At 38.0% G+C, this 13,406-nt stretch overlaps 1 protein-coding gene across 2 annotated transcripts; it reads left to right on the top strand.

The window, feature by feature from the left end:
• Positions 1-10,543: 10,543 nt before the first annotated feature.
• LOC106649249 lies at positions 10,544-12,007 on the top strand. Of its 2 annotated transcripts, none has more exons than XM_023458202.1 (4): positions 10,544-10,770; positions 10,911-11,090; positions 11,219-11,263; positions 11,439-12,007. In XM_023458202.1, the coding sequence occupies exons 1-4, from the start codon at positions 10,704-10,706 to the stop codon at positions 11,624-11,626; spliced, it is 480 nt and encodes a 159-aa protein (XP_023313970.1). In that variant the 5' UTR covers positions 10,544-10,703; the 3' UTR covers positions 11,627-12,007. The 2 variants fall into 2 exon arrangements, with proteins under 2 accessions (XP_023313970.1, XP_014222040.1); XM_014366554.2 differs by having other exon boundaries at positions 10,546-10,770; positions 11,222-11,263.
• The last annotated feature ends 1,399 nt before the right edge of the window (positions 12,008-13,406 follow it).

Below are 13,406 nucleotides of genomic sequence, written 5' to 3'. Positions count from 1 at the left end.
GTTTGCAGCCGTTGCGCACAGCCATCTGCAGTGCTGTGTCACCCCACTTGTTCTTCGCATCAATCTGCACTGTTTGCTTAATTTCGTCATTGCTCTCAAAGAAAATCTTTAGCAAGTTTTGGTCGCTATTTTTGCGGCAAATGACGTGCAGAGGAGTCCATTTCTTTTTCGTGGCCAGATTCGGATCGGCTCCTCTACGCAGCAGCAGCTGGACTAATTTTATATGGCCCCCGGACAGAGCAAAGTGTAGCGGTGAATTACCTGTTTTTTTCACGACGCACGTGGGATCTTGACCGAGCTCGAGGAATCTCTTAACGATATATTCGTAACCGTATCTGCAGGCCACGTGGAAATGCGTCATTCCATCTTTATCGGTGTAATTCACATCAAATCTGTTGTACACATTATCAAAAAGTTCACGAACGATCCGGTCGTCGTAGTGGAGTCTAGCCGCGCGATGCAGTGCCGTAGTGCGATGCAATTGGGGCTTGCCGTTTTCATCGACGTCGGGCTCGTTCTCGTAGCCGGCTTGTAGCACAAATTTAACAAAAAATTCTCTTGCATACCGCGCCATAGTCCGTTTGTCTTGTATGGAATCCAAGAGAAGACTCTCGATTTCTTCCTTTTGAAAAATGTCTTGGAGATTTGGAAGTTGACCAGGCCAATTTTCAAATAATTCTTTAAATTGGTTAAAAAATTCTAACCTCTTCTCGTTGATCTCCCAAATAATCTTTTTTTTTAAGCTCTTCAATTTTTCTAATTTTTCTTGTTGCACGAGAGAATAATATTCTAACTGATCCATTTTGCGCACTCACACACAACACAAAATATTATAGGAATAATTTTTATTTTTCGTCCCGAGAAGCACGTGGTCGAGTCTGAACGATTTCCAAAGCTATTCACTCTGCCGTATTGTACCTCGTACTAACTATTACATTAGCAAGTGAAAGGCATGTGCTAGATGCTATTGGAAAGTGAAATCTTTTGAGCTCTATCGACGGCAAGATTATTCTATGACTGCAGCGCCTCCACCGACGGCGCTAAATTCTAATGTCAATTGTATTTTTTTTTTTTGTATTACTAAAAAAATTTGTTGATTGAAAAATATGATCTGTTCGCCAACCCAAAAAAAATTAAATTCATCACAATTAATTTAATGCTTGGAAAATTATCAAAATGGGCCGGTGCGATATGTAGGAGAGATGCGGGTAATTGGAACTTGGCTGGTAAGCATGCCGCCCCCATAAAAAATGTCATTTTCAACTTAAAATTATGAAGTTTTTTCAGTTTTTTTTCGCATTGAAAAATTTTTGAAGCAAAAAACCGCTTTATTAACGAAAATAATATGTACGATACTCGTGACATAGGGGACACTTTTCGGCCCAGCAATTAGGACCCTCGCTGCGCTCGGGCCCTAAACTAAGCCATGCCAAAAAGTGTTACTTATGCCACTAGTATCGTAAAGTACTATTTTAGAACGATACGGAACCTTGAAAAATCTGGAAAAAATTTTTTCTTGTTTTTTTCATCGAAATGCATAAGCTTAAATTCTTTCAGAAATTTTGATTGAAGGCGATAGCTTTTAGAGCCGAAAAATGTCATTTTTTTACAAAAAAGGGTTCCTAGAATCCGATAGTTACTGAAATAAATTTGAAAAAAACAAATTCAAAATCGAGAAAAGTTGAAGAAAATTACAAAGTGAAAACTCAATTGAAGAAATGAACTCTGAAGTTTCACTTCTGGTGGTGCTTATTCATAGACAATCCATTCTAGAGAATTAAACCACCAGAAGTGAAACTTCTTCCTTTTTTGAGTCCTTTTTTTCGGTCGAATTTTTTGACATCACCTTACCATGCCACTCTGTTGCTTTGCGAGTATGATCATTTGCGCCAGAAAAATGGTGCTATAACGATTTTTATACGCACTCGAGCAAAGTAACTAACACTGGGTTAACATAGATTCTATCCGGTCCAAGAAAGTGGTGGAACGTGTTTAAGTATAGGAAATTCCGTCGATTCATAAGACAATCGATGTTAACGCAATGTACCTCGTTTATCGATCGACATCGATATTTTCGATGTCTAATTATCGACGATACGATAATATCGTCGAAAAATTTTTTTTGCTTATCGTATTGATCTCGATATCGTCAAGGGATGTATGATTGTATCGATTATTGTATCGAGTATCGTGAAGTCCTAGCTTCGATGACATCCGCGAGAAGTTTTTCTAGTCTCTTAAGTGTGAATACATATTATAATCTTTAAATGAGCAAGTATTTATGACACAGTGAACACGAAACATATACTAATATTTTGAACGGAATCATTTCTCATTGTGACAAGAATTTGGCCTCACGCGTGACGGTAAATTTCGATATAATTTTTCGATCGTTCTTTTTCGCAAATTCTGCAAAGTTCATTTTCGAGCGAGCGGCAAATGAACAGAAAAAAATCTAGAAAATTTTTTGACGCCACCAAAATTTAGGATTTTTTATGACAAATCCAACGGTATATATTAGTATACACTTTAAAATTATTGTAATGCAGAAAAGTACAACTTTATCCCAAAAAACGATATTAAGAAAATGGAAAAATGGAAAAATATATTCATTTCTTCAATAAAATGGCTGAGTATAATTGCTCATGAAAAAAATTGCATGCAAATAACTAATAGATTTTTTTCTCATCTTTCCAACGCCATTTACCGATTTAAAAAAATTCGCAAGATTCAAATCTTGCGAATCTTTTAAATCTAGCTAATCTAGCGAATCTTGCGAATTTTTCAAATCGGTAAATGGCGTTGGAAAGGTGAGAAAAAAATCTATCAGATATTTGCATGCAATTTTTTTCATGAGTATACTCAGCCATTTTCTTAAAGAAATGAATATATTTTTCCATTTTTCCATTTTCTTAATATCGTTTTTAGGGATAAAGTTGTACTTTTCTGCATTACAATAATTTCAAAGAGTATAAAATCATTTGTTTGAGTTCTAATTTACGGGAAAATTCATTTTAAACCTCAAACTTTCTGATTCCGATGGATCCCCCGAGATACAAAAAATTTTTGAAAAAATGGACCACCCTAATGTACGTACCTTGCGACATTTTATCCATTGAAAAGAGTACGTGATCTTCAAGAATCTATATGCACTCTCGATACCGAAGCTTTTACCAATCACTTCCTCTCTTCTACACGATATATGGTTGATTCTCCCGAAATCTGCTTTTTCGGGTATGGAAAACGAAAAAATGGTGAAAATTTTTTTGTCATATTGAACGGCGCGAACTAGTTTACCCTTTTTTAAACCATAAAATATGAATAATTATTGAATCTGGGGCTTTGAGATTTCGTTTTACGAAAACTATGTCCGATTTTATGCTTAAAATCGACTATTTTGGGTTACGGAGGTGACACACACGGAGGTGACAAATCGCTGCTTTGATCAACTATGTAAGAAAAATAAAAAACGCATAAAATTTTCCGCACAACCCGAAATTTGGTCATGAAAAACGAGTCTTTTGACGGGGCGAGCGGTTAAAAAGAATGATCATAGCTCGAGATATTCATGTCCACGGAGGTGACCGTTTTTTTGACACACGTGAATTTTTCAATAGAATAATTATCGCAGCATCGATAAAATGTAAAATTTGAACCCGCAACCTACACCAATCGAAAGCTGGGCTATAATACTTGACATTTACGTATCTAGCGACATCAAAAATGAGTTAGCGACCCAAAGCAGGCGGTATGTTTGAAATTATTCAGAAGCATGATTAAAATCCGAGACATTTTTCAATTGCGAGGGAAATATTTTTAAAACATTTGTCAAAGCCCTATAATAGACTTAAACTTTACTCTGGATGTATAGAAGCTGGTCTCATAGTTATTATAGGGTCAAGTGCTAATGAGAATGCATGGTACATGCAAATAGAGTTGATTTTGAGATGTAGACATGCCACGGAGGTGACATTTGGCATGTATATCTTCACGGCAAATTTAACTGACCCTAAAAAATTGAAATATTTATGTCCTATCATGAAGAATACAACAATATTGAATGAATGACCGAGCCAGTTTTGGCTCATCTTCACTAGTTTAAGAATATGGCATAAAAACATGCAAAAAGCAGATTTCAGGAGAATCAACCATATGCGTTCGCCGCTTTGGTATAATGAGGATCTCTCCTCTCTCGACGCTGTACGAAAGAAAGAGAGAAGACGTAGAGTACGTTATTTGATTGATCGACAACTGCACACTCGAGCCTCGAGCGCACACAGAAAGTAAGAGAGAAAGAGAGAGACAGAGAAGTGTTGTGCAGTAGCTAGAGGCAATCGACCTCGATCCGCAGGACGTATTGAACCAGAGGTCGCAGGCAGTAATGAAAAAGAAAAAATTGCGAGGAAGAAGAAAAAGAAGGCGAATAAACTTAATTGGTTCAAAACGTCGATCGGATGCTGGCTGGCTCGCGTCGGCAGAAGCACCTGATCGTTACAGTCAATCGGTAAAAAAGAATAAACACAGTGATAATGATAATGATAAATTGGATGTGTCGGTTGCGATCGATAATCGATGCGTACGTTTGTATATATGAGCAATTCTAAAACAAAAGCGTTGATAAATGAACAAACTGTACTTGACTTATTCATACAATTATTGATGTGTTTTTCACTTTGCCACTTTTAGTTTTAATTATTAAAGTACTTTATATCTAGCTGCGTAAACTGGCATTAGCTATGATTTTTCAGCAAAAATAAGTATAGTTCAAATCAAATTCAGTATCAGTTACTTCATTTTGAATTTTTTTTGTTTATCGTGTCAATTCAAATTCAAAGATACAGAAATCAAAGTGTAAAACACGACAGTGAACAAAGATGTAGTTACAGTCAGCAAAAAAAAAAAGTAAGATACAATATGTAGACACATATTTTATTTAAATTTTAGAAAAAGTTGCAGCCTCGTCGTATACAATTGTCAAGAAATATAAACGCTTTTAATTATATGGTGAGATACACGCAATCTACTGAGGAATAATTCAGAGCATAAGACTTATATAATTTCAGGCTATTCCTATAAATAAAGAAACTATTTATACCTGAAAAAATTAATTATTTTCATTTCACACGATATTGTATTTCTCCAATGTTATTGATTGGACCATCCGCTTTGTCTTAGCTAAAGTTTTTTGATTGATAAAAAATCGGTTAAACTTTAAAATGAAACCATTAAATCACATGTTCAATGGGTTGAGTCTATGACCTAATTTTTGGCGTCTATTATAATTCGATAGGGGCTTAAAATTGTTTTGTTAGTTATCCTGTTTTGCGTCACCTTTGTGGCTGATTCGTGAGCCTTAACGAATGCGATTTTCGTAGTAATATTTTTTCACACTTGTCGCATGTGTAATCTTTGAAAACTTCGTGGAATATTTTATTCGCCTCAATAAACTTAATTTTTCTTTTCAAATATGTTCTTGCATTTTTGATATGCGTAATCTCAGCGACCCTCGTGGACTGTATTTTGGTGAAAAAGCATATCTGATTTCTGTCCATATATCTTCTCACACTTCCCGCATGCGAAATCTTTGCGACCCTCGTGTACTGACTTTTGATGGCCGAGTAAATGCGATTTTTGTCCAAATTTCTTTTCGCACCTGTCACATGCGAAATCTTTACGACCTTCATGGATAGTCTTTGTGTGTATAAGCAAGCTCCTTTTTTCTGTAAATTTCTTCTCGCAACTGTCACAAGCAATATTTTTAAGACCTTCATGTATTGTCCTTTTGTGGTGAAGCAACTGCCATTTTCGTCCGTATTTCTTTTCGCACTGTTGGCAAGCGTATACTTTACGACTTTCGTGAATTGTCTCTTTGTGTTTGAGCAATTGCTGTTTGAGTCCAAATTTCTTTTCACACTTGTCACATGCAAAATCTTTGCGGCCTTCGTGTACGGTCCTCTGGTGTGTGAGCAAATTCTCTTTTCTTCCAAATTTTTTCTCGCAATTATCACATCTGTAATCCTTACGACCATCGTGTATTGTCTTTAAATGGGTGAGCAAATGGGATTTTTGTTTATACTTCTTCCCACACTTATCGCATTTATAATCCTTTCGACCCTCATGAACTGTTCTTTGGTGTTTTATCAATTGCCATTTATCTGCAAAGGCTTGCTCACAATTGTCACATCTGTAATCTTTGCGACCTTCGTGTACTATCTTTTGATGTCTTAACAACGACCATTTTTGTTTGAATTTTTTCTCACACTTTTCACATATAAAATTGTTGCTACCTTTGTGGAAGATATTTTTGTGCTCAAGTAAAGTTGATTTATTTTCAAATTTTCTCTTGCACTTGTTGCACTTGAAATCTTCAGGATCTTTTTGCAGTAATTTTTGGTGCATATATAAACTAGATTTTTTTACAAATTTTTGATCACACTTGTCGTATAGGAAATCCTTGCGACTTTCGTGGACTATTGTGATATGCACCAACAAAGTCCGTTTATTTGCAAATCTCTTTGCGCATAATTCACATAAGTAATCTTTGAAAACTTCGTGAAATATTTTTTTGTGCTTGAGTAAAATTGATTTATTTTCAAATTTCCTCTCGCACTTGTTACATGTGAAATCATAGCGATCTTTATGTACTAATTTTTGGTGCGTAAATAAACTTGTTTTTTTCACAAATTTCTTCTCACACTGGTTGCATGCGAAATCGTTGCGAACTTTGTGTACTAATATTTGGTGTCTACTCAAATGACTTCGGAACCCAAACTTCATTTCGCACTGGTCACAAACAAAATCTTCGAGATCTTCGTGTATCATCTTTTCGTCTTCCATCACGCTTAATTCCAGTGCAAATACCTTTTGTTGATTATCTTTCCCAAATTTTTCTTTACTTTCATCCACTTAAATGCCTAAATTCTAATATTCAGAGCTACGAAAATTAAATAAGTGAAGTTTTCTCTTGGTATTATTTCTTCTACCATCGTTAAAGACAACACTTGTACCAATTTGTTCTGCTAGAAATGTGTTCAGTGTTCAAGGGGCGTAATTAATATTGTTTGTAATCATATTGTTTACAATTAAGTTACAATTTTATCTGTTTATCTATTGTCGTTATAACTTCAAACCAGGTCAAAATTATCTTCCCTCATGTTTCGGCATCATTCCTAAAATAGTTCCTAAATTTATAGTTCGATAAATACCATACGATCGGGACATCCATCAAGTAACAAACATGTTAGTCGAGATTTTAATCTTTAATACCTGGTAGAAACTCTCAACATTTAAATTTTTTATATAAAAGGACCATTATCACCGATAGAGACTGGATACATTATAATCAGAAATGTAACTTTTTTTAAAACTGAAAAATGTTTCGCATTTTTTTTTTTATTCAAGGACAATAAATCATTCAAGGACAATAAATCATTCAAGGACAATTCATCTAATTTCCATCAAAACCATGCTGTGATTTATACAGTCATTTTGACTTTCCCACTTGCAGATTTACAGATACGAAACTACTTGCCATCTAACGGTGAAGTCTTAAATTATTGTTTAAAGCGGTTGAAAACATTTTAAAATATACTTAATTTTAAACAAAAGTCCGGTGATTTATTGTATTTTTTTTTATCCTTCGGATACGTCTAATGTCGTGACATTTTTACCAAAAAATTTCTCGTACTTTTTATAGAATTCCCCATATACGTGTATTAATAAAATATCATACGTAAACGCGCACGAGCGGTGAGTAATAAAGTGACACTGATTGAACGGATGATTACAGTAGCGACTGTTCCGCGGCGCGCAGGATATCGCAAAACGAAATGGACTCGTCGCGGCGCTTTTTTGCGTTGACAACTCACGCGCGGCTACACACACAAGATACACATGATATATAATTACAACGTTTCGATAAGTGTCTACATCGATTACATACATCCAAGCGTATTATAAATCGAGTTTGAGATTGAAAAAAAAACAAAAAAAAAAAGAAAGAAGAGGACGACGTTTCACCGATATAAACATTGTAAAGTTGAGCAGGATTCGCGAGATTACCCGTTATTTTTACACGTCAAGACATCCTTCGCTTACGAAAAAAAAAGGAAAAACTATGATGAATGAAAATTAAGCTCGTAATAATTCATATCGCGTATAAGCGCCACGCGTGCCTGCGTGGTCATTTTTACGACGCGCGCTCGAGCGATATGAGCCCGCGCGCAAGATTTTATTACAGCTCGGCGCACTTGTATATATACGACGCGAGCATCAAAGTCTCCCCGCGCGCGCGCGTATACTTCGTACGCGCGAAATGGATTCAAATGGCCGTATTGACACACATTCGAAGGAGCCCTACGAAAAAAAGGTCAACGTTTGAAAACTACTTTAATCTTAATACACGCTCGTGGGAGTTTTTAGATGATCGTTACCGATACCATGCAGCAGCTGGTAGTGGGCCGCGCGCGATTTTTCGCCGATTTATCCTCGCTCGAGATCTGCATGCGTCCGCTTTTTTTCGCGACCGGATATGTACCGAAAAAAAAAGGATAAGACGAAGAAAAAAAACTGGTGCACATTGTATAGTAGTAGTAGTAGCTGTGAGTAGGCGTCGGACGTGCGATTGTTCGCTGAATTATGCGCATTTACGGTTTTCTTTTCCTTCTGCATGGGGACGGGGACTGCATTATCGTTATGCATTATCGTTAAAACGCATCAGTCAAAATTTTGTGAGAATGAATCGTCGCTCGACGTCGCAGCGTCGGGACACGATCTTCCGACATTGTTCAAGTTTTTCGTGCTCGTTTCACGTCGCGGGTGACGATTATAATATGCTAACGGTAAGTACGAGAGAAATATATGTAGGGCTTGAAGCATAGATCTGCGTTTTTGTTCATATGAACAAAATTTTCTCGTGTCAGGTCTCCATTCGAACAAAGAGAATATAATGTACTGCGACGCGTATAACACATACGCATGAGTCGATAAGATATTGTGCAAACCTTTTCTCGAAAAAGCGCGTCACGTATCGGAGCTTGATGTGCACACACGATGTATATAGCATTATAGCCTGCGCGCGGATCGATGGTATATATAAGCGAACGACATTCAATAATCTCGAAGCCTACAGCTCTATCATATTTATAATCCTCGATCATTATTTTTTTTTTTTGATAATCCGTCAAAGAGGAAAGTCCTTATAGAAATATACGTCATTAGATGGATATAAGCGTATACGATTTTCACTATCGAAGTCAGCGAGTCAAGCGCACGATACAGTACAGTTACGTGAATCGCGCGTCGCGCAAAACAATAATAATTAAGAAAACGCGAGCCTCACACACGTGTATACCTGTATGCACACGATCGCATATATATATATACCGATCCCTATCCCGCGGCGTACGCGCGTATATATACAGACGCACATTTTTGCATCGGTCGGCCGGCTGAGCCGCACAAAACCGGAAGTTTCGAAGTGGACAAACTGGCTCTGGAATCCACGGCGGCACTAGTAGTAGTAGTTGTAGTGGTATACGCCCGATTAATATCTGCTGCACATCGATTCACATGTATACACACGTATGCATTTAGGATGATAACTAGGTTACGAGGAGGAAAATATATAGGCCGAGTTAGCGCTCTTCGCGACATGCGTATATACCTATACCAACGTATATATTCCAACGTTAACACATTTTGTATTTTTACCATTTCCATTCCGCGTTGCGTCGTTTATATTTATGCCTGCTTTATGTTGTATACATACGCAGTATACAAGTATAAACAAAGCTCGACGAGGACATCTCTTTCGCATCGTCGGAGGCAATGCGCAAATAAAATATATATACGCGTTTATTCCTTGACGTTCATGTATATGTGTAACATGTTTTAGTTCCACGCACGGACAATGCGGTATGTCACCTTCGAGTCACCGCGCCTGCATTGCGTCCGATTCTCACAAATTAAAGCTTTTTTTTCTGTCTCTCATTATGCTTCGTTACCGCGCGCGAGGCAGCTCTCCTCCTGCTGCTGCTGTTGTTACAGCTGCTGACGTTCGAGTGCCAACGATTTTTTTTTTTTCACGTCGAAGATTATATAGAGAAATGTATATACGACGCATCGCACGTTTGGACGCAATGTCGCACACGGCAAATTTTGAGAGAGAGAAAAAAAAGAAGGAAATCCATGGGTGCAACGCGGTATTATCAGCGATCCAAAAATAGCCTTTCAACGCAATCCGAGCAAATAAACGTTCTCCTCTTTTCTTTCTCTCTCTCCCTCGAGCAAACTTCTACAATGAGTAATCCTCTCTATTATTTTCGCGACAGTGGCGAAGATGTTTTTCATATCTTTAGTGCTTGTTGTTTGTGCATAAGTATGTGTGTGTGTGTGCGTATACGTGCGCAACGGCGACGCAGCGCGTTAAAGACGTGCGTGTACCTTTTAACGAACGCAGCAATGCGACGACGACGACGACGACGTCGCATATGCGGCATAGGCCGAGTCAGTCATACGTGTGCACATATGTACACACAGACGAGAGGCTCGTAAGTATATTTTATCTCGAGCTGCGTATACTGCTGTTGCCTTACTGCCTCGTCCAATTGTCTCGGGGCCGAGTCACCGCCGCCGCAGCCGAGAACCGCGAGGGAGTTTCGTTGCATCTTCATCAGTCGCTCGTTCGACATCGTCCAGTCAAAATGTATCCGAAAAAGTGCACCGCTACCTACTCGCTCGCCCTAATTGCCGTATTGTTCGTCAATTCAGGTTGACTATCATTTTTGTTTTTGTTATCTGCTCCATATCTCTAATTGCGCGATCGTCGTAATTAGTACATTTGTTCTGTTCTTGTTTTTAACGAATGTACACTTTTTTATTTTTATTATTTATTTTGATCTTTATCGCAGTGAACAGTTTGAGATGTTACACCTGCTCGTCGGTCAACACCGGCGAATGCTACACGAACCCGGCCCAGGACAAATTCATCACCGACTGCAATCCGAGCTCGCTGCGATCGGCCTCGAACGCCTACCTCAACAGCACCTCGGCCAGGGCCATCTTCTCCGATAGCTCGATGAGGGCTCTGGGTAATTAGCGACGAGAAAAACGATCACTAATCCGTTTAATCGTTTAACGTTTATTCGCACCGAATAACACTCGATTATCTTGTATCGATCGTACTAATTGAAATTAATTATGTTTCACGGCACTCAAGCAGATTCCGTCGACGACAGGTGGGAGTGCGCCAAAATCGTCGCAAGTGAGTTTAAATTAGCCTTCATAATTTTAATTTCACTATCTCTCTCTCTCTCTCTCTCTCTCTCTCTCTCTCTCTCTCTCTCTCTCTCTCTCTCTCTCTCCATCTCTTTGTCCGATTCATTAATTGCATTTATATTGCTCTCCCACTCACACACGCCCATCTTCATTCGTTACAGCGTCCATGGGTGTAACGACGGTCTTGCGGACGTGCGTCACGAGCCAAGTGCCCTGCCACGACGTGCCGAATCTCGTCTCCTGCGACCGCTGCAACAAGGAGCTGTGCAACTCGGCGGAGAGCGCGAGCCTCGCCACGGGAATGCTCGCCGTTCTCGGCGCGCTCGGCGTCTACCGCGCGACCATGTGAACAAGATCTTACCCATTATTATCGTATACGCTATTTTACTGCGAAAAAATTAGCAGTTCGGTCGTATCGTTATTATTATGATTATTATCATTGTGTACTGCCCCGAAATTTTTAAAATCAACACTTTTTTTTCGGTCTCGTAGTTGTACTTTTTTTTTAGCGTAGAGGATAGAAGAAGAAGAAGAAGAATGAAAAATACCCGTCCACTAAACTTTTAGTAACATGCATTGATTGCGCACATATATATAAATGTAGCGTGTGCCTGTAACTCGCTGCTGTTGCTGCAATCGGCGGTGACACATCGCATTTGGAAAAATTTCTTATCTCTCATTTTTTTATGTATATTTTAGTGTCATGTTTGCAGAATAAAAAAAAAATTTGAAAAAACAAACATACAGTTGATTTTTATTTTGTTTCAAACATAATTTCACGGAACATTAACTGAACTTCGCGCGAGAGAGAGAGCGAAGAAAAAGACGCAATAAAGGCTCGCCCGACTTGAGCTTGCGTCATCGTGGGCGCGTAATTGTTGTGTCGTTTGTTACATTGTTCAAAGGATTCGAAGCTTCGACGTAAAAATGGGCCTCGCATCCTTGATGCTTTTGACAAATACCGAAAATAACCATACACACGCCATATATATGTATTTGAGACTCGAGTCACGACTGCGTGTATACATATCAATGCTTTAAGGTCAAGAATCGTCGAGTCTCGGCGCGTGCATTTGCCTAACTGTGTCACATTTTAAGGAAATCGCGAACCGGATCGCCGCAGTCTCGCTTTTCATTTTCTTTCCTTTTTGACGTGTGTATGCGCACTAGGCCTAGGTTCACTGGCATGTGTATACCGCGTAGATGCGCACACACACACTCACAAATACGCATACAGCACATGTATAGCATACGCTAGAGAAAACGATCAAGATAGCGGTGTTTATGAAAAATTTCTTCGCCTCTCGTCCCGAGAGTTTAGCTCGAGCGGCCGCATGAGCTTTTGCACGTATACGCGTGTGTGTACGTATATATAATCGAAAGATGTAATAGTTATCCGATACATAATTGGTGTATAAATACGCTGGCAGCTTCCACGGAAGGAGGAAATCGAGATGCATTACATCAAGATTCGCTACGCGCGTTAAATAAAAATGAAAAGGTTCGGAATTCGACTCGTCGATCGATCGTCGGATCGCTCGGAGTGAAATCGAATTTTTTTTTTTTACGTTTTTATATTTTACATTAAAAAAGTCATCGCGCTAAATTATTTTATACACTTCGTTGAGACAATGAAAACTTTCATAAAATTGTTTTGAAGTGCTACCGACACGTTTTGTGAATTATAAGATATTAAATTATTCAATCACTCTTGATAAATTTTTTATCGTGGTTACAGTTTAAATAATGAAAATGCACGTTTTCTTGAATAGTTGAAAACATTTACATTTAATCTTGGCAAAATCGTAAGTAATTGAATGGCATTCAATACAAAATAATTGGACTCACAATTATATCAAGTTTATTGTAACGGCTCTTGTCAATAACAAAAAAATCGCTTGATTGTGCAAAATTATCAATGATTCTACTATTTTAGTTGAAACAAGAAAATCTCACGTGCTTGTTCAAAAATTACATCAATAACGAAACTCCTTTATTTTATAATGATACTTTTACAAGATTTAATAATTACATGAAAGATATTAGAAGTTGAATATTTATATGCAATGACACATGAGTTTAGGTCGTCTCAAGTTTAATTTCATTTTTATTTGATAATATTGTATTAA

Source organism: Trichogramma pretiosum, unplaced genomic scaffold, assembly GCF_000599845.2.
Source record: "Trichogramma pretiosum strain Unisexual culture from Peru unplaced genomic scaffold, Tpre_2.0 scaffold17, whole genome shotgun sequence".
Taxonomy (NCBI): domain Eukaryota; kingdom Metazoa; phylum Arthropoda; class Insecta; order Hymenoptera; family Trichogrammatidae; genus Trichogramma; species Trichogramma pretiosum.
The sequence above is the reverse complement of the archived record's forward strand: the minus strand, read 5'-3'. Positions and strand labels throughout refer to the sequence as shown.

Bases quoted from the DNA above. Each gene is read 5' to 3' on its own strand.
- LOC106649249 (XM_023458202.1), top strand. From the start codon at position 10,704: ATGTATCCGAAAAAGTGCACCGCTACCTACTCGCTCGCCCTAATTGCC. The intron at 10,771-10,910 runs GTTGACTATCAT...TCTTTATCGCAG, and splicing joins CGTATTGTTCGTCAATTCAG to TGAACAGTTTGAGATGTTAC. The intron at 11,264-11,438 runs GTGAGTTTAAAT...CATTCGTTACAG, and splicing joins GTGCGCCAAAATCGTCGCAA to CGTCCATGGGTGTAACGACG.